The following is a 21974-nucleotide window of genomic DNA, read 5'->3' on the forward strand; positions in this document are numbered from 1 at the left end:
GGGGCAAGGCCCCAGTTAGTCCAGACCTCGGTCCGATGCAGTGGGCAAGGCCCAGTATGTGCTTTATATGTTATTGTATGGTATGTGGTAGTTTGGGGGAGCTCACTAAGCTTCGTGCTTACGGTTTCAGTTTTTGGTTTCAGGTACCTAGTTTTCAAAAAAAGGAGCTCGGAGAGGTTGCAGTGCACACACCATAGTCAGTTAGCCTGGGAATGTTTACTCTGATAATAAGATCATGTTTTGGATTAATACTCGGGAATTATGTTATGACTGTGATGCGGTTTTTATAAATATGGCTTTAGTATTGTTTTTTAAAAGAATTTTTTAGTAGTGATTTTTGGGTCGTTACAATAAGTACTCACTTTATCATACATTATTTCATTTCTATCATGTAGCATGTTGAGTGGTAGCCAATTAGCTAAGAATTTGTATTTGAGAGACCATCTCTAGCATTTAGTCATTCAGCTTAAGTTTCTTCAGGTCTAAAACAACAAAATTCAAGAAAATAGTGGTTAATTTTATGATATCATGATGAGCAAACCAAAATACTATGCGATGGAATAACATGTCTAGTAATAAGTTGAATGAAATAAAGGTAGTTATTTACAGAAGTGTTCAACTTGTTGCTCATTGCCCAAATTTAAAGGCAAATTATGAATGCCTTGTTTAAGTGTCTGGATGCATAATACAACTTGAAGTGAATTCACCATCCACCAAAGCTCGTCAACCCTTGATACAGGGACGAAAATGCAATTTCATTACACAACTGAACCAATTCCCAGATACAGCAAATGTTACTATTGCTAACTTCTTTCGTTTTTAATATATATATATATATATATATATATATATATATATATATATATATATATATATATATATATATATTAGATCCTTTTAAATTTTAAGAATTTAGAAAATTAAGAAGGCGATGGATGAAGAAAATATATATATGAATTAGCTATAAAGACCACATGATGAAAGCAGCAGGAGTTGGAATATTAAAAGACCAAAATCCAAACTCCACACATGATGTAAAGAACCAAAAACCACAAAATAAGGTCAATAACTCTTGAAAAAAATGCGCATTTCGTAGTAATTTCATTTGTCTGCCAAAGATTATGTAAAGAAACAAAACCCACAACCTAAAATCAACAATTCTTAATGAAAAAAAATTCTCATTTCATCATAATTCCACATAGGCCTCTCTATATATCTGCAAACCAGTCGAAGATGATGTAAAGAATCAAAAGCCAATAAATTTAATGCATATAATGTCAATAATTGTTAAAAACATATGTTAATTTCAACATAACTTCATGTGGGTACCATCAAAAAGTAGAAAAACTCAAGGAATTATGTCGCCTTTACCTTAGCCGCTTGTCAAATCTGTCGACGTTTTGTATGTGCGTGTGCGTGTGCGTGTGCGTGTGCGTGTGCGTGTGCATGTGCTGGTTGTTAAGGACCGGTCCAGGCGACAGTGGATGGAGGTGCGTACGTGTTGCTTAGCAATGGTGGAGATGGTAGTGAGTAATGAAGCTGATGGTGGTGGTGAAAAGCGCTGATAACGGAATAGAGAAAGTACATGTGGTCTAGTATGCCCTTATGTTTTTCCTATTCTCATTTTAAATTAACTATTTATGTCGGTTCGATCAAAATTAAATGATAAATACACTCTAAGAAAATACACAACTAATTTCAAAGTATAAAATTACAAACACAAGATTATTTTATTTTGCTAACAGAAGAATATGACATTTATGGTTTGACAAAGAAATACCGATCAACTCGGTCAACCTAAAGTAATATAGCTAATTTGGACCTTCTATTATGTAAGCACTATTCAGTTTAGCTAGTTGTTTGGAACGTTAATTTGGTTGTTTTGGTTCAATCAAAGCGTTTATATTTTAAAAATAAAATAAAATTGTATGAGTTAAAAGAAGTTACTGTCAAATATGGGGGTTAAAAGTTAATAGTTAAAAGTTAAAGAGTTAGAAAAATAAAAATAAAAATAAAGAAGAGATCCCAAAAGTTCTATTTTTTTAGATCTGAAGATACTACTCGAAACTCGAGTTGCGTGTGAAGGAATGAGCACATGTATCGTATAGACCCACCCCATATACAAATTATACACAGCGAGTCCATAACGTGAGACGCTGATTTCGGCTTTTCCACGTGATCTCCTCCATGCCTCCGCCCCTTTCCGTTCATCCAACTAGCAACTACAGTAGACTGTCTCACTCGCAATAGAAGCAGTAGTCATACTCTCTCTCTCTCTCTCTCTCTCTCTCTCTCTCTCTCTCTCAACTCGTCGGTTCAATTGTCAACAGTCATTCAAGGGGTTCAGTTCGGAAGTAGATCGATTTTGTCCGGTTACACCTCCGATAATGAAGACAACCAAAGTACCAATCTTGAATCCTCCTCTTGTCACGTTTGAACATAAGAGGTATCAGTTGTTTCGACTATATTTTCGGTTATTATGCCATAATTCCCCCCTTTTTCTTAGGGTGTTCGATTTTTCTCACATTCACCCCATTTTCTCCATGTTTAATGTTCGATCTATATCTCATATTGGATGATTACTTAAACTTATACTGTATACTGCTGTGATCGTGTAATGTGACATTGGAAGTTACGAAAATTATCGAAATGGTTTTTGATCTTGGTGAGGGATTTGATTTTGATCTTCTTTAATTGGACGCCTAAATGATTAACTTTGTGATGAATAGTGGTTTCGCACTTTTTAGGATCAATTATTTTGGACATGATCTTGTTTGTTGTTATTGAAATTTGATTTAGGAATCCCTCTTTTTTAATAAAAGAGCCACATTATGCCTTTTTACTATTTTTTTAACTTTAGAGCAGTTAAAATACTTTTCAACAGTTGAATTACGAACTTCTCAAGAGAAAAAATCATAGCACATGAAAGTGAAACTAAAAATCATGTACAAGGTTCCAAATTCTCCCCATCTTATTACTTACTTACTTTTTATTGGACAGAGATGCCTACGGTTTTGCAGTGAGACCTCAGCATGTACAGAGATACCGGGAATATGCAAATATCTACAAGGTTTTACTCTCTTTAATCTCCATCTTCTTACTTATTTACATATCATTCACTTACATTCATAATATAAAACCTGCAACCCTACATGGTTTTAGGAGGAAGAGGAAGAACGGTCAGATAGGTGGAAAGACTTTCTGGAAAGGCAATCAGAGGGTGCTCAATTGCCTGTAAATGGTGGTTCTGATAAAACCCCAGAAGGAGATGATGATTTGAGCAGTGAGAAGCCTGGCCATGATGATTTAAAACCTCAAGAAGATGAAGTTTCTGAGACTAAGTCTCATGGGGTCCAAATATGGGCTCATATTAGGCCATCACTTAGAGCCATTGAGGATATGATGAATGCTCGTGTTAAGAGAAAGATTAGTGGGACAAAAACAGAGGAAGATCCTGAAACTGAAAATGTTGCTTCTGTTGAGGACTCTGAGGATGAGTTTTATGATTTGGACAAGCCAGAGTCAGACACAACTCCAGATATCCCTGCAAGTGATGGCGTCACTCCCTCAATTCCAACTGCTGATGGCACTGCTGCCCCACAGGAATCTTCAATTCCATGGAAACAGGAATTGGAGTTTCTTGTCCAAGGTGGAGTGCCAATGGCTCTTAGGGGAGAGGTAGGCTGTGTACTCTTCCAATTCCTTTTATTTATGTAATGCTTCAAAGTATTAGTTTATAACCAACCACTTGTAATTACAGCTATGGCAAGCTTTTGTGGGTGTCAAGGCTCGCCACATTAAGAATTACTATCAGAATCTTCTACTTTCTGATACTAAGAATGATAACAATGTGGATCAGCAAATTCAAGAAGTAGATGAAGCAAGTAAGGACTCGAAGAATGACTCCATGAATGCACCTGAGAAATGGAAACTTCAGATTGAAAAGGTCATCACCTAATTTAATTCAATTCAGTAGTAAATTACTAATCCTGGTTACTTTTTTTATACAATTCCTAATCAGATATACTGTTTTATTTTCACAGGACTTGCCTCGGACTTTTCCAGGTCACCCTGCTCTAGATGAAGGTGGTAGAAATGCTTTGAGACGTTTACTCACAGCATATGCTCGCCACAACCCCTCTGTTGGCTACTGCCAGGTCAGCATCCAACTTATTTGACAACTAATATTGTATATTTTTTAAAAAATTTCTTATAGATTATGTGAAATGTTATGCTAATCTATTGTATTAAATTCAGGCCATGAATTTTTTTGCTGGCTTATTACTTCTTCTGATGCCTGAAGAAAATGCCTTTTGGTAGGTTGTTGAGCCTTAATCAACCTTACCCTTCCCAGCTGCCTGAACAAATAATAAACATGCTTTTACAATTTAATCTCAGGGCTTTAATGGGTATTCTTGATGATTATTTTGAAGGCTATTATTCAGAGGAAATGATTGAGTCTCAGGTACTTTATAATAATCTCAAAGATTATTAAAATGTGCACCATTTTATATAATATATTTACACTCTGATTTCTTCCAGGTTGACCAGCTTGTTTTTGAGGAGTTGGTGCGTGAGAGGTTTCCTAAATTAGGTTTGTTTTTCATATATCACCTTATTTTCTATACTATATGATAATGATATTCATTTATTTTACTCCATTATTTTTCTTGATGCAGTTAACCACCTAGATTACCTTGGAGTGCAAATTGCATGGGTCTCTGGACCATGGTTCCTTTCACTGTTTATGAATATGCTTCCCTGGGAAAGTGGTCAGTTTCTCTTTGTTTTTATATTTATTAATCAAGAACAAAACTAAAATATAAAAAACTTACAAAATTCTCCTTCCAGTTCTTCGAGTCTGGGATGTACTTCTATTTCAAGGGAATCGAGTCATGCTTTTTCGAACAGCCCTTTCATTAATGGAGTTATATGGTACTGTGTTTCCTTTCTTTGATCTATATTTATGATAATATATTTTTTTTTATAAATTGGAACTTAGTTTTATTCAGTTTTTTGCAGGACCTGCATTAGTGACAACAAAGGATGCTGGGGATGCAGTGACACTGCTGCAGTCACTAGCAGGGTCAACATTTGACAGCAGTCAACTTGTTTTGACAGCTTGCATGGGTTATCAAAATGTGAATGAAGAGAGACTTGAAGACTTAAGAAACAAACATAGGCCAGCTGTTGAAGCTGCTCAAATAGAAAGAACAAAAGGACTTCGTATGTGGAGGGATTCACAGGGTAAAATGGTAAATGGTGCATTGTCACGGATGAATTCTGGATCTTCTAATGCAGATGAGCTGTATGTGGGTGTGTCAGGGGATGTGGAGATTGATTCCCTTCCAGATCTTCAAGAACAGGTTAGGTTACACATTGTATATATCTACTATTCCTTCATCATATCATATATACTATACTAAAATTACAAAATTGTCCTTTGTAGGTTGTGTGGCTAAAGAATGAGCTGTGCAAAGTACTAGAGGAAAAAAGATCTGCAATACTCAGGTTTTGTTTATATTTAGTTCCAATTTTTGTTGGAATGATTTTAGGTTACGCATTAAATTAAATTTTCTTAATGATCTTTCTTAAAAATTGGTTTAATGTTTACAGAGCTGAAGAGTTGGAAACTGCTTTAATGGAGATGGTGAAACAGGATAATCGTCGAGAATTAAGTGCAAAGGTATGCTGGAAGAAGTTGTACGTTGCAAAAATGGGCAATTTTGAACAAAAGTATTATGTTGTTTTTTTAATTAATAATTGTTTTTTTAGGTTGAGCAATTAGAGCGGGATGTTGCTGAGCTACAACAGGCTCTTGCTGACAAACAAGAACAAGAGAATGCCATGATTCAGGTTTTAATTTAATTTAATAACATCAATCAATTCACATTTGATTACATAAAAAATATTTTTTTTATTTTATTTAAAGGTTTTGATGCGGGTAGAGCAAGAGCAAAAGGTAACAGAAGATGCTCGCAGATATGCTGAGCAAGATGCTGCAGCTCAGAGATATGCCACTGAAGTGCTTCAGGTTAAAAAGGAAATTATTATAATGTTACAAAACTATAATGCAAATACTTTCGGTAATCAATCGGTAGAAAACAAATGATTTTTTCTTTTTATAAATATATTGGATGATTATTATTCAGGAAAAATATGAAACAGCGACTGCTTCCCTTGCTGAAATGGAGAAGAGAGTTGTTATGGCAGAATCAATGTTGGAGGCAACCTTGCAATATCAGTCTGGCCAAACAAAAGCACAGCCTTCTCCAAGGTAACCACCATTACCAATATCAATATCAGTGTCAGTATCAGTACACTAGTGACAATAACAATCTTTTTTTTTTTTTTTTTTTTTAAACTTAGATCTGCAAATCAAGATTCATCAACAATAAGAACAAGTCAGGAACTGACACAAGAGATACCTGCAAGAAAGATTAGTCTGTTATCAAGACCATTTGTGCTGGGGTGGCGTGACAAGAACAAGGTGAAATACTAAACCTCATTTGCCATGTCATCTTTCTAAACCCTAAATCCATTAACAAATTTAGTGACTTCCCACAGGCAAAGCCAGCAGAAGAGCATGTGGTGGATGTAAAGGCCACCACTGCTACTACAACTACCACTACTGTTGATGAACAAAGCCCAAAACCTGTGCAAAATATACAGCTTGATGTTAAGGCTGCTATTGGTGGTGAAGAAGAAAACCTTAAACGTGTGCAGGAAGAACACCATGATCATAATGGTCATGAAATGGAGCAGGTATCGTTGACCACCCTTGACTCATGATGGATCATACACTCAAGGAAAACAATCATTATCTTGTGTTTATGTTGGTTTTGACTTTTGAGGGAGAAGCGTACATTACTAGTGTTTTTTTTCTTCTTTTAAAACAATTTCTTTTAAGTTATATATATAGCTCATTAGCCATTTGTTTGTTTAGTAATTAATAAAACCCCAGTTGGTTTTAAGAGAAAATGTAAAAAGAAAATTGGGAATTATGTATGGTATTGTATCTTTTATCATTTTTTTGTCGTTCTAGACCAAGTACAAAGTGATATTGCTTTCTATAGGACCACTTGACATTAAGGTAGACAGGATACCGAGGTCAAACAACCTTATTCCACTTTTTTTACGAGACAAATTGTAATATTTGTCATACCAACATCATTTCAAGTCCAATGCATAACAAATGCAATACAAAGAAACCCATCATTTGCAAGACTCAAAAAACCAGATTGACCGCTAATCTTTTATATAGAGCTAACTAATTACAAGAATCTCCAATCCTTTAATAATAAATAAAACACGAAAATTCAAGTAAAAAAAAAAGAATATAGTGGGACAGAAATAAACAAAGTTGAAAAGAATAAACACAAAAGACTCATATTTTCCCGTTAGCAAAAAGCATGAATCAATCTTTCATCACCTCAAGGCATTGGCTGCATCACTGTTTCGTTGTGTTCTCGGGGTGGAAGAGCCAGACTGGGATTGAGACTGGGACCGGGACCGGGAGCGGGCCCGCGGGTCATATCTTTGTGAAGCAAGATAAGTCAAAGCAGTGACCACATCAGCAATGACTGGCCTCATGGTAGGCTGTTCTTGTACACACATTGCAGCCACAGCAAGTGCCTGGTACAACCCTCTTACAGGGTACTGCCCTTCAAGCATTGGGTCAGCCATCTGCCCGAATTTCCTCCTGTCTTTAAATAAAGGCCGTGCCTGCCACCCATATTAATTAATTAATTAATTTTCAATAAATAAATAAATAAATTCAGCATCTATTTTATTGTATTTTGTATCGTACCCAAGCAACGAGATTATGTTCACAACCGGTTTTGGCATGATCGATTGCTTTTCTCCCCGTAATAATTTCAAGAAGAACGACTCCAAAACTGTAGACATCTGATTTGGGGGTGAGCTGACCTGTCATGGCGTATTCGGGAGCACAATACCCGTATGTTCCCATGACACGGGTGGACACGTGGGTCTTGTCACCCACGGGTCCCAATTTTGCTAACCCAAAATCAGACAATTTTGGGTTATAATCTTGATCAAGCAAAATGTTTGAGCATTTTAGGTCACGGTATATAACCGGAGGGCTAGCTTTATCGTGTAGATATTCCAACCCTTTTGCGGCCCCCGCAGCTATTTTCATCCGTGTGTTCCAGTCAAGTTGTTGTTTATCAGGAGGTAGGTCTGAATCAATGTAAACAACAAAACAAATATATTATATTTTAATAAATTAAGAATTAAGTAACTAAACCATTTTAATTTATTTATTTTTAAAAGTACCATGTAGATGGTCTTCTAATGATCCAAGTGGCATGTATTCGTATACCAAAAGTCTTTGATCTCCATCAGCACAATATCCAATTAAGTTGACTAAATTAGGGTGGTGAAGGAGGCTTAACATCAACACTTCAACAAGAAACTCTCTGTTTCCTTGTAAGCCATTACGATCAAGTTGCTTGATCGCTACAACCTGCACAATAATATATGGTAAGGGTAAAATAGTCATTCTACTTAAACTTAACGGATGCAACAAAACTTAAATTTGTTGTAGGGATCATTCCTTACAACAAACTAAACATCTGGACTAAATCCATAACTTTTTGGAATGGATATAATCTATGTTTCAATAATTGAAGTGTTTTAATTATTAAACACACTTATTGCCAACATGTTACCCACTCTCTCAATTGCAAATAGAGAAAAAAGACAAAGAAGAGGTCAAGTCAACTTAAATCCAAATAAAACCTCACAGATTTACATCAATTTTTTTTTTTTTTTTGACATTTATAACATCACTTATGTGCTCAGAAAATTACAATAAATTACGCTCATCATTACAAATAAGATTATGCGTTATTTTGCCATTCTTAAAGTACAATGAAAGTAAGATGCTATTTCTTGCATTTAACCATCAAAAGAAAATTGATAAATTGAACAAACCTGATTGGTGCTCTCTAATCGGCCTCTATATACTCTACCAAACCCACCTTCACCCAAAAGACAATCTGCTCTAAAGTTTTTGGCTGCAGCTGCTAATTCACGAAATGTAAATGTGTGTGCTGCAATGTGTGTAGATCCTCCATCTTTCAAAGCTTCTTTATTTAACCCCACACCAGAATTAACCTTAGATTTATCTGAAAACAAGTAATTCCTAAAAATTTAAGTATAGAATTGGAAGATATGAATATGATTTAAGAAAAAACACATCATCATAGAGTTCAAAACAGAGTACAAATCCCTTAAAGTTTCCACCTTTAATACATTCCGTTTTGTGATTTCTAATTTGGGGAAAAATTTAAACCCTAAATCTATGCTTACTACCAACGATACATAGGATTCATATAATTGGAAATTATGAGAAATGATTCACAATGAAAAATTGAGGATAATAATTGGAAACCCTACTATATGATTAACACCAGGGACAATAAAGAAAATTGATAATGATTTCAACAAATACTGACCATGAATTCTCTCGTTTTCCACTTTTGCAACACTAGCGATTGCAATTATAGCAACTGAGCCGAACACAATGATAATCAAGAATGAATGGGACAAAGAGAGATTCAAATGCTAAACGACAATTTGCCTAAAAATCAATTTGACTGGGTCAAATCAGATCAGACTCCAGAAATTGTTTATACAACTTTAAAGCATACCCTATTTGAACATGAATATACAAATAGCGGAAACTACAATTTTTTTTTTTAAAAAAAATCTTGGGAATTGAGAAGGAAAGAAGATATAGAGAACTGGGGCAATTGGATTGATCAAAGAAAACAATGTTGGTAACGGGTTTATCAGAATTTTGATTTATGTGTTGGAATATTTCAGTAATTTTGGTTACCTGGAGCTGATGAGATCTGATCTTCTGGCTTCTTGTTCTGCTGAAATTTAGGTTTCTTCTTGGATTTATCAGAGCAGAATAAACAACCCATTTGTTTTCCCTCTCCACAACACACAGAGTTCACCCTCTAGAGAGAGAGAGAGAGAGAGAGAGAGAGAGAGTTGAAAATATTAAGACAACGAGAGAGAGAGAGAGAGAGAGAGAGAGAAGCTCTACATTACTCTTTCAATGGAGTGTCCCCTTGTGGTTTTCTTAATCATTTTTGATTATTTGTCTTGTTGCGTCGCTGCTTTTTGTCTTGGTATTCATATATTATATTTAATTGATTGATATGTTTTATTTTACTTATTTCACTATTTTCGTAGTGAAAATCTGTAAACACATGTATGAATCGTGTCTAGCACTTTAGCCATCAGATAAATTTCGTATCATCTTAGTTAAATTGAAGTTACTGATGTTGCGATTGTAAGTTAAAACAATATTGTTTTGTTTTTTTTTATATCAATAGTCCTAATCGGATATATACTAAAATAAAAAAAAATCGACATGACATACAATGATAACATCCAACAAAATCAAGTCCACTTGCTTCATATGATGGTAGGCAATATTGTATCACTGTTCAATTCTTAATTTTGTTTTGAATAAAATAAAAGTAGAATATCTCATGAAAAATTAGGTTTTTGAGATATTACACCGATTTACAAACATTATAAACTTGAATGCATGGTGTGCCCAACATCACCATCAAATACATAACCACCAACACTCCTTCCCTACAGCGATAAAACTTGTTTCAGCCATTTTTTTTCAGCCGTCATCATCGCCACAGTGATACATCGGTCTTGTTGATGCTGCCAAACGATGTCTCAACATCTTTGTCACCGATCAAGATGTTGGAGTTACTCGCAGTCAATCAAAACAACGATTGATTCAATTGCCAAACAAGTGTGAAATTATGTTGGCATAATTAAGTACATGTTTTATCAACCGAAGGTTACGATGATTTTTTGTAAACAGCATAGACCATTTATGTAAATTTGTCTAGAAATAATTAAACTTAATTTTATTATAACTCATATGTTGCCTATTATATAAACACAAATTTTCTATAAATTTCCATAGTATCGCACGTATTGCTACCACTAGTTGTCTAGCCAAACATAAACATATTAATATAAGTGGTCCCATCTAAATCGATTAATTAATCAAATATTTAATGATAAATGGATTAATTAATCAAATAGTTAATTATAGAATACGTTTTTATCCTTTAATAGGTACCTATTTTATTAATATTTGAGATTGAGAGACAATATCATGTCATCGCTTATTTGTATTATATAAGGTCAATAATAACGAATTATAATGCATACAAAGTAAAAGAATGATTGCTATATATATATATATATATATATATATATATATATATATATATATATATATATATATATATATATATATATATATATATATATATATATATATATTCTTAACATGGTATTATTTTGATTTAACTTTAATTTAATTAACTAAAATAAATAATCAATTTAAAACAATGACATGAACGGAATAACAATTTGATGAAAAGATGTATATGATCATAATTACTATTATCATTGACTGAAAAAAACTTCAATTAGTATTATATATATAAAGAATAAAACATTTTTTTATAATTATTTATTTAAATGGTTAATTAAAATATAAAACTACATCGACATTTCTATATATCCAGTATCCTACCATGATTTACCTTTAACTATGAGACGACTTATCATAATCACTCAAAAAGTGTACTTTATAATTCATTCATCCCAAAAAAAATTGTAATTTGACTTTAATACCCAACAATCATGATATTTTTGATTTTTTGTGTGTGGGAGCAAATATAATTATTCATTTAATTTCAAATACCTGCATACACCTGGAAACCCTTGTCTTTTTATATTTTCATTAAATATTGTTTAGATAAATTCTATATAAAAACATGTCTAAAAAATGATGTCATACTTGAAAAATTAAAATGAATAACATTGAAACATTGAATTTGAAGATCATGTGTATTAAGATAAGAGACACTAAAATTTAAAATCACATGAGGCAATTCAATCACGACAAATGCTCACACAAAATAGGAGTAACTGCGAAATGCACAAATTTAACGAGAAGAGACAAAAATGGTGGCCATACTACTATCTCTTTGTCACGATTATTATCACGATCATCAAAATCGACAAAAAAATCACCGTCATCATAATTTGCCATTAAAAGTAAATATTTCTTTTTGGTGAAAGTGATTTGTATCTTAGCAATAAATGTACATCTAAATGTTTGTCGATCTACATAATATTCTTAAAATAAGTTTGATTATAATTTCCTTGTGACGTGTGAATGTAAATTTTGAGTGGTTAACACTAGGATTAAAATAGGTTAGAATGAGCATATGTTTCTACCGTAATTTCCATGGTAGATTGTAATATCACCATTTATTATAACATTACGATTAAAATAGTGTTGTATATTATTTCTAAGGAAATTGAGTAACTAATCATTTTTTTTGGTGTTTTTTTTTTAAAATAGAACTTTTTTTTTAATTTTTAAAACTAACTATTTGGTCCGGAATGGGTTATTTCGAACCTGAAAACCGGTCCAAGCCCAATATTATAGCCCAATTGTATATATATGGGTCCCCCACAAAAAAAAAAAAAATCAGGAATACATGTTTCGAAATTTGCAAATTCGAAACGCAATCTATCTACATTTCGAACTAAATTTCCAGCATGGATTCGTCAAACCAAGTAAGTTCTACTCTTTAAGTTACTTTGTATTTGATTTTATAAAATGATTTACGTATTGCGGAATGGTCTGGAATACGAGGAACGACTCCGGAATACTATGATTAAATATGGATTATACTCTGGAATACAAGTACTTTGTACGTGTATGAATCTCATGTAAGTACTTTTTTTAAATGTTTTTCTCGCTTGTTTTATTCCAAAAGTAGGGATTTAGGGATTCTAGAATGGTAATCTAAGTCTGGAATACGAAGAACGTGATCTGAAACCCGATGAACTATTCTGGAACGATGTTACGGAATATCAATCCGAAATAACTATATTTATAAGTTTTCTCAAGATACATGTTAGTCCAAAATAAAAGTTTGCGTAGATGTTGTTAAAAAAAGTGAGTTTTACGGACGATGAAGTTATATTCCATTCAAAGAAGTTTTCGGAATTGTGTCCGATAAAGGTAAAATCGAAAAACAAAATTTTCATAATTTTAATTTATTTTTACGGTAATGTATTAAAAAATTCTTGGAATTTTATTTTTGCAGATAAAAAACCAAGATGTTGAGTTTCAAAATAAAACAAAAAATAAACCAAGATGAACACAATGTACATCATCGAAGAAACACGTAGGACAACTCCAACAATAGAAGATCGAATTGAATTAACTAATAATGGTTTCAAACTAATTGAGACCTGCATGGAATTGTTTGAAAGTCATTTAGACACGTCTAATTTGCATCGGATGCAAGTTCCTAGTTATCAGCCAAAAATGTAATCTAGTTTTAAATATGGATAATTGTTATGTCTTTTGAAGCATTATTTCAGTATACGGGTGAGCACGTTAGTCAACCTCTCTTAAAAGTAAATATGATCAAATAAGGTTCTTGTACAAGTAATTAAATAATTTAATATTGCACCCGGTATTTTATGTGCCATTAAATCGTGTTCAACGAAAGTCCGTTGAATGTAGTCACGAATTGCATCGGTAAACGTTATTATTGGTACATTGCATTGATTTACCGATAACACCAAAAAAAATTAGGGAACATCAATGTTGACTACATTCCAACGGATGTTAGGGAAATAGGCTCTTGCCCATTTCGCATGACCGATGATGGCAAGCACTTCACGAGCATCAGGGGCCAACAGATGGAAGTTTTCTTCAAAATCAAACACAATATATGAGTTGGATGTCATCCAGAAAAAGGTTGTAATGTTTTGCTAGAGTCTCCTCCTGTGCGCATATACTTGAGCACCATTTTTTAGAAGTATATTGATGATAAGAATCATGGAATACACGCTCTATTAAAGAACTAACGACATCGTCCAGATTTGTTATGAACCATACTTCCCTACCCTATCTGAGAGATTATTTTAACCTCATCAGAATTCAGGTAAAACAGTAGAGATTATTTTCCATAACCAAACCAAATGCTATAGGAAGGGTCTGGTTGTTCCCGTCGATAACAACTGCTACAAATATTTATTTTAGGTAGTCCCCTCTAAGAGGGACACTAGCTATAAAGATGACAAAGAAGAAGCAACCTATGAATACATGGACTTGTATTTTTTTAGTTTAGATATAGAAACATTATCAATTTTATTATATTAGAGATAATACAAGATAGTTGTTGATTTATGTTATCTCTTGTATTTTAGTATTAGTTTGTTACTTTGTTGTATATCTATGTATTATACATAGAATGTGAAATACACAAGATCTTTAAGGTGAATTCTGTAAATCACTATATAGTATCAGATTAAGGTGTCGATTCTTCTTCCAAAGTTACATCATGACCACCATCGGCTCTTCTTCTTCTTCTTCTTCTTCTTCTTCTTCAGACTCTCCTATATCTCTTGCTACTATTCTACACATGATTACAGTCAAAATTTCTTGTAAAATCCCAAAAATCATGACCAAAAATTTCATTTTTGATATAACAATTTAAAGAAAACATCATCAAGTTATTTCATTTCATAAAAACCATAGATCATATGTCTCAAAACCATGTCATAAAATAGTAACAATGTTAGAGTACAAATCCCAAGAATCTCACATGCAGAAAATCGTGTGTGCGATGTGCTGCTACCGTGCTGACTACTTTCCCTTTGCGGAAGAAGTACCTGAAACCAAAACTAAAAATTGTAAGCACAAAGCTTAGTGAGTTCCCTCATCATACCACATACCATACATAACAAATATTGTCTAACATATCCGGGTATTAACTACCCATTCGATCTCTTTCAACTGGTAACTTGCCTAGCATATCAGGGTGTTGGCCTACCCATTCGGTCCTTTCGACTAGTATCGGGGACTATTTCACCGTCTACTTCTACCACATAGCATCCTAGTGCATAAACATATAAGTCATATACTGCCTAGCTTATCCGGGTGTTGGCATACCCCTTCGGCCCTATCGATCGCTACTGGGGTCTATCATACCCCTCTTACCACTATCACATAACATCATAGAATACTAGCACATAAGCATAACATATGGTGACATGCCAGATAATTATCACAAAGACAATAATCTCTACTATAACTCTTACTAGTAGGCCAACATTGGTGCCTTCGACCCACTTCTACTGGAAGGTAACTCACCTCAATGTCATGAAGTAGCTGAACTATTCTCGGTGTTGGGATCAACTTCTCTCAAAATCCTAAACATAACAATCTCTTTTAATTACCCTTTAAGGGTCAACTCTGGTCAATGGTCAATGCCAAAGTCAACATCCTGGTCAAAGTCAACATCCTAGTTGACTCAACTCGCCGAGTTGGTCCATCAACTTGTCGAGTTCCATAATCCATAAGACCTTGGAACCTTAACTCTACTCGAAGAGTTCTTTCATGGACTCGTTGAGTTCCATGATTCATAAAACTCTGGAAACCTAGATCCTACTCGTCGGATTCTTCCTTATAACATAGTCGAGACCTTTTACTCACAACTCGTTGAGTTCCTCATTGAACTCGTTGAGTTCTCCTTCATACAAATTCGAGACATTTTGCTCGCAACTCTCCGAGTTCCTCCTTGAACTCATCGAGTTCTCTTTCAATTTTTAAGCCCAAACATGTTTAACTCACTAAGTCATCTCCCAGACTCAACGAGTTTACTTAGTAACAAAAAAGGTTGGGGGACCACGACCTAACTCGCCGAGTCGTATGAACAACTCATCGAGTCCCCCATAGTCCAAATCCATACAGTCGTTTCTAGTCAGGCTTAATGCATCCAAATCATAAATCTAGTTCCCTATGGTCGATATATCACGTGAAGTTTCTAACTTTATGTGCATGCATGGTTTATTTAGCTCAAAAGACTCTAAAAAGTGGTCCACAAGTTGCATGGGACTCCCATGGCCATAAAGTTGTCACCTTTATGCCATGGAGTCCCTCAAAGGCTCTGGATCTGAAGTCTTGACCCCAAAATATGCTTGCATCCATGAATGGTTCCAAAAATGGCTCCTTAAAGCCCTAAACTACTCCATGAAGAGATCTAGTAAATGAATGGACAAGGTATAGACTTTATACCTCAATAAGGCTATTTTGACAATGAAATCTATGGATCCAAGGCTCCTTCCTTCAACCAAACACTTCTAGCTTCCACTCCTTCAAGGATATAGCAAAGAATCACTCCTTTTTCACTCACACACACTCACAAGGCTTAAAATCACGGATTAGGGTTTGTTGGACTGAGGGAGGTGATGAGGGAGGCTACATGGAGGTGTTAAGGTCCTTAAATAGGGTGCAAACCCTGAAAATTAGTGTTTCACTCTATTAGTCCTACTCGTCGAGTTGAGGCTTCTCAACTCGTCGAGTAAACTTCAAGTCCTGCGTCCAAAAGTCCCATTCCTACTAGACGAGTTTGGGGCCTCTAAATCGCCGAGTCCCTTTGAAAAAATGAATAATTCTTTATTAAAATACATACCACAAACTGGGCGTTACATTTCTCCCACCAATTACTTGATTTGGTGAAATCAGATCCAAACCCTTCTTGCTTATCAGAAATTGTTGGGCCACATTGATGGTTCCTTATTTAGACCTCCTCTAAAAAAGTACCTGATGTTGCTGGTGTTTCTACTCCAAATCCTGACTATGCAGCATGACTTGAAGCATATCAAAAAAGATTTTCTTATCATTTAAGCTTCCTTATCTGAAGTTGCTATTGCTGAAACATTAGGGCTAACTACTACCCATGAGGTATGGAACTCTCTCCAATAAGCCTATCGACAGGATTCTCAAGAAATAATGCAAACACTTAAGGATACTCTTATATAGCTTCAAAAGGTTCATCCAATGTCTATGAGTTTGGTGTCAAGTTCAAGGGTCTTTGTGATCAGCTTTCTGCAATTGGACTTGGAGCATCGTTTGAAAATTTCTCCACCACTTATCGAGCAATCAAACCTACTACTCCTTTTCTTGATCTGGTCTCACAAGCAGAATCACACGAGTTGTTCCTCACATCCATTCACGACTCATCTACTCCTGTTGTTGCCTTCACTACAAATCGACATCCCTCATCAGCCTCTCATTCTCGTGGAAACACCTCTTCTGGTCGTTCCTATGGTCATGGATGTGGTTCTAACAGTGGCATTCGAGGCCGTAGACGTCGTTCACCACATTGTCAACTCTGTAGGACCAATGGTCATTGCGCAAGCTCATGTCCAGATTTAGCATCATATGCTCGCCAAGGTCATGTTGCTAACACATATTTGGCTCTCCCCCAATATCATGTAACTAATGACTCACCTGAATGGTATGTTGATTTAGGTGCAACAACCCACATGGCTTCATTTCCCAAATCATTGGATTCAACCACATCTTACACCGTACATGATCATGTTGTGTTTGGAAATGGTAATGCTTCTCCCATTTCACATGCTGGTAATAAATCCTTTTCCAAATATCTTAAACTCTTATATGTTCTTATTGTCCCTAATATCACAAAAAATCTTCTCCCCATTAGTAAATTAACTAATGATTCTCCTGTTAATGTTTTATTTTCTAAAACCATTCTTTTCCATTCAGAATCAAGCAACAAAGTAAATCATAGCAAGGGGAAAATATGAGAATGGGTTGTACATGCTTAAGCAAGGACATCAAGTTTTTATTTCCAGTTTAAAGTCATCTACATTATGTGCATCTTATGAGTTATGGCACAGTAGATTAGGGCATGGTGCATTTGATACTATTAAGCTATTGAATAAATTGGGTGTTTTATCTGTTACTTCTTTATTACCAAAACCACATGTTTGCTCTTCATGTCAGCTATCTAAAAGCAATAAATTTCCCTTTCAACCTATTACTAAAAGATGCTTACATGTACTTGACTTAATTCATTGTGATCTTTAGGGACCGACACTCATCCTTTCTAAAGACGGATACAGATATTATTGCATATTTGTTGATGATTTTTCGCGCTTTACATGGTTTTATCCATTAAAGTTGAAGTTCGAATTCATCATTGTTCTTAATTCTTTTCTAGAATTTGTTCAAACACATATTTCTTGCACGATGAAAACCTTTCAAAGTGATCGGGGGATCGAGTTTTTTAATCAACATGTTAGAACTGTTTTAACCAAAAATGGCACGCATCATCGTTTATCATGTTCTCACACCTCGTAACAGAAGAGTCGGGCGGAACGAAAACACATACACATCACTGAAACAGGTCTTGCAATGTTTTTTAATGCAAGTGCACCTACTTCTCTCCGGGTCGATGCTTTTAGCTCATCAACCTACATTATCAACCGACTTCCTTCCAAGATTCTTGATTACAATAGTCCATTTGAGTTGATTTATCATTCCACACAAAATTACAATGTTTTCAAGGCGTTTGGGTGTTGAGTTTTCCCTTACTTCTGCAACTACTCTACAAACAAGTTGGCACCTCGAAGCATCTCATGCATTTTCATCGGATACAATTCTTAGTACAAGGGATATCGTTGCTTAGACCCATCATCAAATAGCATTTACACCACTCGTCATGCTGTTTTTGATGAACAAAGTTTTCCTTTCAGTGACATCACATCTAAATCTGATCAAGCAACATTGGTTTTCTCAAAATTTGAAGACTTGGCATCATTATCTCTTCCATAAAAACATATGATGCCTCATCCACTTCTTCAACATCAACAACTATCACTCGGTGTTCTTTATGTCTGCACTTGGAGTTTCCATTACTGTTCCTATTGTTCTGTCATCGCCATCGATTGATATCGATAAATCATTGTCAACAAATTTTGTTGAATAGCCCTTGCCAACAGCGGATGCTGTTGCACAACCTTCACCAACAACTTTATAATCTCGGATTTCTCCTACTTCACCTACATTCATGGGTGCATCAACTAAACCCTCTTCTTCGGTTCATCCTATGATCACCCGGTCCAAATCTGGAATTTTTAAACCAAGACATCTGTTTGATCTAGCTTATCTCGAACAATATCTAATGCTTCAAGCTTTATTTGCTACTAAAGAACCATGTTGGTTTAAATCTACTGCAAAGAATCCCGATTGGTTATCCGTCATGGAAGACGAAATGAATGCTCTATGCTCTAATAATACTTGGGACTTGGTCCATCGCCCAAGTGCCTCAAATATTGTTGGTTCTAAATGGTTTTATCGCACAAAATATAACTCAGACGGAACAGAAAAATGTCTCAAAGCTCTCTTGGTTGCACAAGGTTTCAATCAAATTCCTGGGATAGACTACACTCACACTTTCAACCCTGTAGTCAAAGCTGCCACTGTTCGTATAGTTCTATCTTTAGTTGTGATGTATAAATGGCCCTTACATCAATTAGATGTAAATAAAGCATTCCTAAATGGAAAGCTAACTGATACAATCTTTATGGAATAACCTCTTGGTTTTGCTGATCCACGTTTTCCTAATCATATTTGCCGACTGAAGAAAGCACTATACAATCTTATCATATTTACACGGATTCTCTTGATATCGACTTACCATGCTCAACGCATAAGCCACATCAGGGTGAGTACATGTTATAATGTACATGATCGAGCCAACGGTGGAAGCATATGGCACTCGACTCATTTCCGTTATCTCGACATTAGTACTCGGACTTTGAGTCTTACTCAACTTTATATTGCTCTAGCTTGGTAACTCCCCTTTCTTGGAATTCTCTGTGCTAAAATGTTTTAACACCTTGTCCAAGTATGTACTTTGACTAAGTCTCATTAGTCTTTTACATCTATTTATCAAAATCCTTATCCCTATCATATAAGCAGCTTCCCCTAGATCCTTCATAGTGAAACACTTTCCAAGCTAGGACTTAACTTCCTGCAAATTCAGAACATCATTTCCTATGAGCAGTATGTCATTGACATACAAAACTAGAAAGCTAACTATACTCCCACTAGCTTTGACATACACATAGGACTCATCCTCACTCCTAGAGAAACCAAACTCTTTGATTTGCTTATTGAAGCAAAGATTCCATCTGCGAGATGCTTGCTTCAATCCATAGATGGATTTCTCAAGCTTGCACATTCTATTTGGGTATTTATCATCCACAAAACCTTCTGGCTAACACATGTAAACATCTTCAGCCAACTTCCCATAAAGGAAAGTGGTTTTGACATCCAACTGCCAAATTTCATAATCATGAAACGCAACGATATCTAACATAACCCTAATAGACTTGATATTGGCCACTGGTGAGAATGTCTCATCATAGTCAACCCCTGGGGTTTGAGTAAAGCTCTTCGTAACCACTCGTTCCTTAAATGTATGCATCTTTCCATCCATGTTGATCTTTTTTTTGAATATCCATTTGCACGTAACTGTCTTGCGACCTGGTATATTGTTAACCAAGTTCAAAACTTGATTGTCATACATGGACTGGATCTCGTGGTCCATTGCCTCTTTTCATTTTGTCAGAGTCAAGGCCCACCATGGCTTCCTTGTAGTTAATATGCTCATCCAAATTTACCAGCGTACTATCACTGATAAACGTATCATCTTCCGTAGTAATATGGAAACCATAAAACTCTGATGCCATTCTAACTTGAGTGGAACAACAAAGAGGTAATGACTCATCAATCGGCTCAACAGGAATCTCTTCCTCTGGTCGAGTGCTAGTGTTAGAGGTTTCTTCATCGCTTGAATCTTGAATATCTTCAAGATCAATTGTCCTTCCACTGTCCTCTTGGCATATGAGTTCTCTTTCGCAGAAAACCCTTCTCCTTCCTACAAAGAACACGTTGTCACTAGGTCTGTAGAAAATATATCCAAAGGATTTATGTGGGTATTCGATGAAAATACACCGCTCACTTCGAGGTTCAAGCTTGTTGTGAGTCTCTCCTCTTACAAAAGCTTCACAACCACAAACCTTGATATGTGCCGATGAGGGAACTTTCCATGTCCACATCTCGTGAGGTGTTTTGGCAACCTTCTTTGTCAGGACTAGATTAAGGATATGGGCGACAATCTCTAAGGCATACGCCCAGAACGATATTAGAAGCGAAGCTCAAGTCATCATGGAACGAATCATGTCCAATAAGGTTCGATTATGCCTCTCAGCTACACCATTCAACTGCGGTGTCCTAGGACGTGTCAGTTGTGAAACAATTCCACATTCCTTAAGATAGTTGTAGAACTCGATACTAAGATACTCACCACCCCTATTGGATCTTAACATCTTTATCTTCCTTCCCAATTGATTCTTTACTTCTTGCTTAAAATATTTGAACCTTTCAAAGGTGTGACATCCTCAAAATCACGGCCATAAAAGACCGGTTTCATTTAAGTTTTTAAAATAATTTCAGAGTAAATCCTTTTGATTTAAAAGAGTTGTGGAATTTGTTCCCAAAAACAAAATATGATAAAATTAAAATTTACCAAAGCATTTCATAAAGAAATGTATTTTCGTTATATAATCAAAACTCGGGATGTCATGTTCCGATACAGACACAAAAGCATAAACAACAAAAGATAGACCATACAACAGTTACATATAACAACTGGTCTAATAAACAAAATAACTTGATGATTCATCCATCTTATGCCCTCGCGCCACTACCTGTAATACAAATAAACTAAGTGGGTCAGGATTGGGTGCCTGGTGAGCATATAGGGTTTTCAACCCACAATCAATAATTATATTTAATTTCACCAACCAACAATAACCCGATTACCCATTCTCGTTATCCTCACTTTACATCCCTAAAACAACATCTATTACCAGGGACCTAATCTAGGATTTTCATCGGGACGGACATTACTGCAAGGGGTTTCCTCAACAATAGATGTCCTAAAGGCAACCATGAGGGGGATAGAGTACACCGGTGAACACATCGT

The 21974-nt window shown here is 35.2% G+C and overlaps 2 protein-coding genes across 2 annotated transcripts; one reads left to right on the plus strand and one right to left on the minus strand.

Annotated features, from left to right (window-relative positions):
• The first annotated feature begins 2075 nt into the window (after positions 1-2075).
• Positions 2076-7028, plus strand: LOC145032837 (uncharacterized). The gene is made up of 18 exons (XM_078981784.1): positions 2076-2446; positions 3001-3070; positions 3163-3678; positions 3761-3946; positions 4044-4157; positions 4258-4316; positions 4399-4465; positions 4543-4594; positions 4680-4772; positions 4852-4935; positions 5023-5366; positions 5450-5511; positions 5617-5686; positions 5776-5856; positions 5933-6034; positions 6153-6277; positions 6370-6490; positions 6568-7028. The coding sequence occupies exons 1-18, from the start codon at positions 2388-2390 to the stop codon at positions 6790-6792; spliced, it is 2430 nt and encodes an 809-aa protein (XP_078837910.1). The 5' UTR covers positions 2076-2387; the 3' UTR covers positions 6793-7028.
• A 190-nt stretch (positions 7029-7218) lies between these two features.
• On the minus strand, positions 7219-10109 carry LOC145032838 (putative serine/threonine-protein kinase PBL7). The gene is made up of 5 exons (XM_078981785.1): positions 9866-10109; positions 8959-9152; positions 8299-8488; positions 7811-8202; positions 7219-7725 (listed from the first exon to the last, which is right to left on the minus strand). The coding sequence occupies exons 1-5, from the start codon at positions 9954-9956 to the stop codon at positions 7429-7431; spliced, it is 1164 nt and encodes a 387-aa protein (XP_078837911.1). The 5' UTR covers positions 9957-10109; the 3' UTR covers positions 7219-7428.
• Positions 10110-21974: the final 11865 nt, after the last annotated feature.

Source organism: Lactuca saligna, chromosome 2, assembly GCF_052625555.1.
Source record: "Lactuca saligna cultivar CGN05327 chromosome 2, ASM5262555v1, whole genome shotgun sequence".
Taxonomy (NCBI): Eukaryota; Viridiplantae; Streptophyta; class Magnoliopsida; order Asterales; family Asteraceae; genus Lactuca; species Lactuca saligna.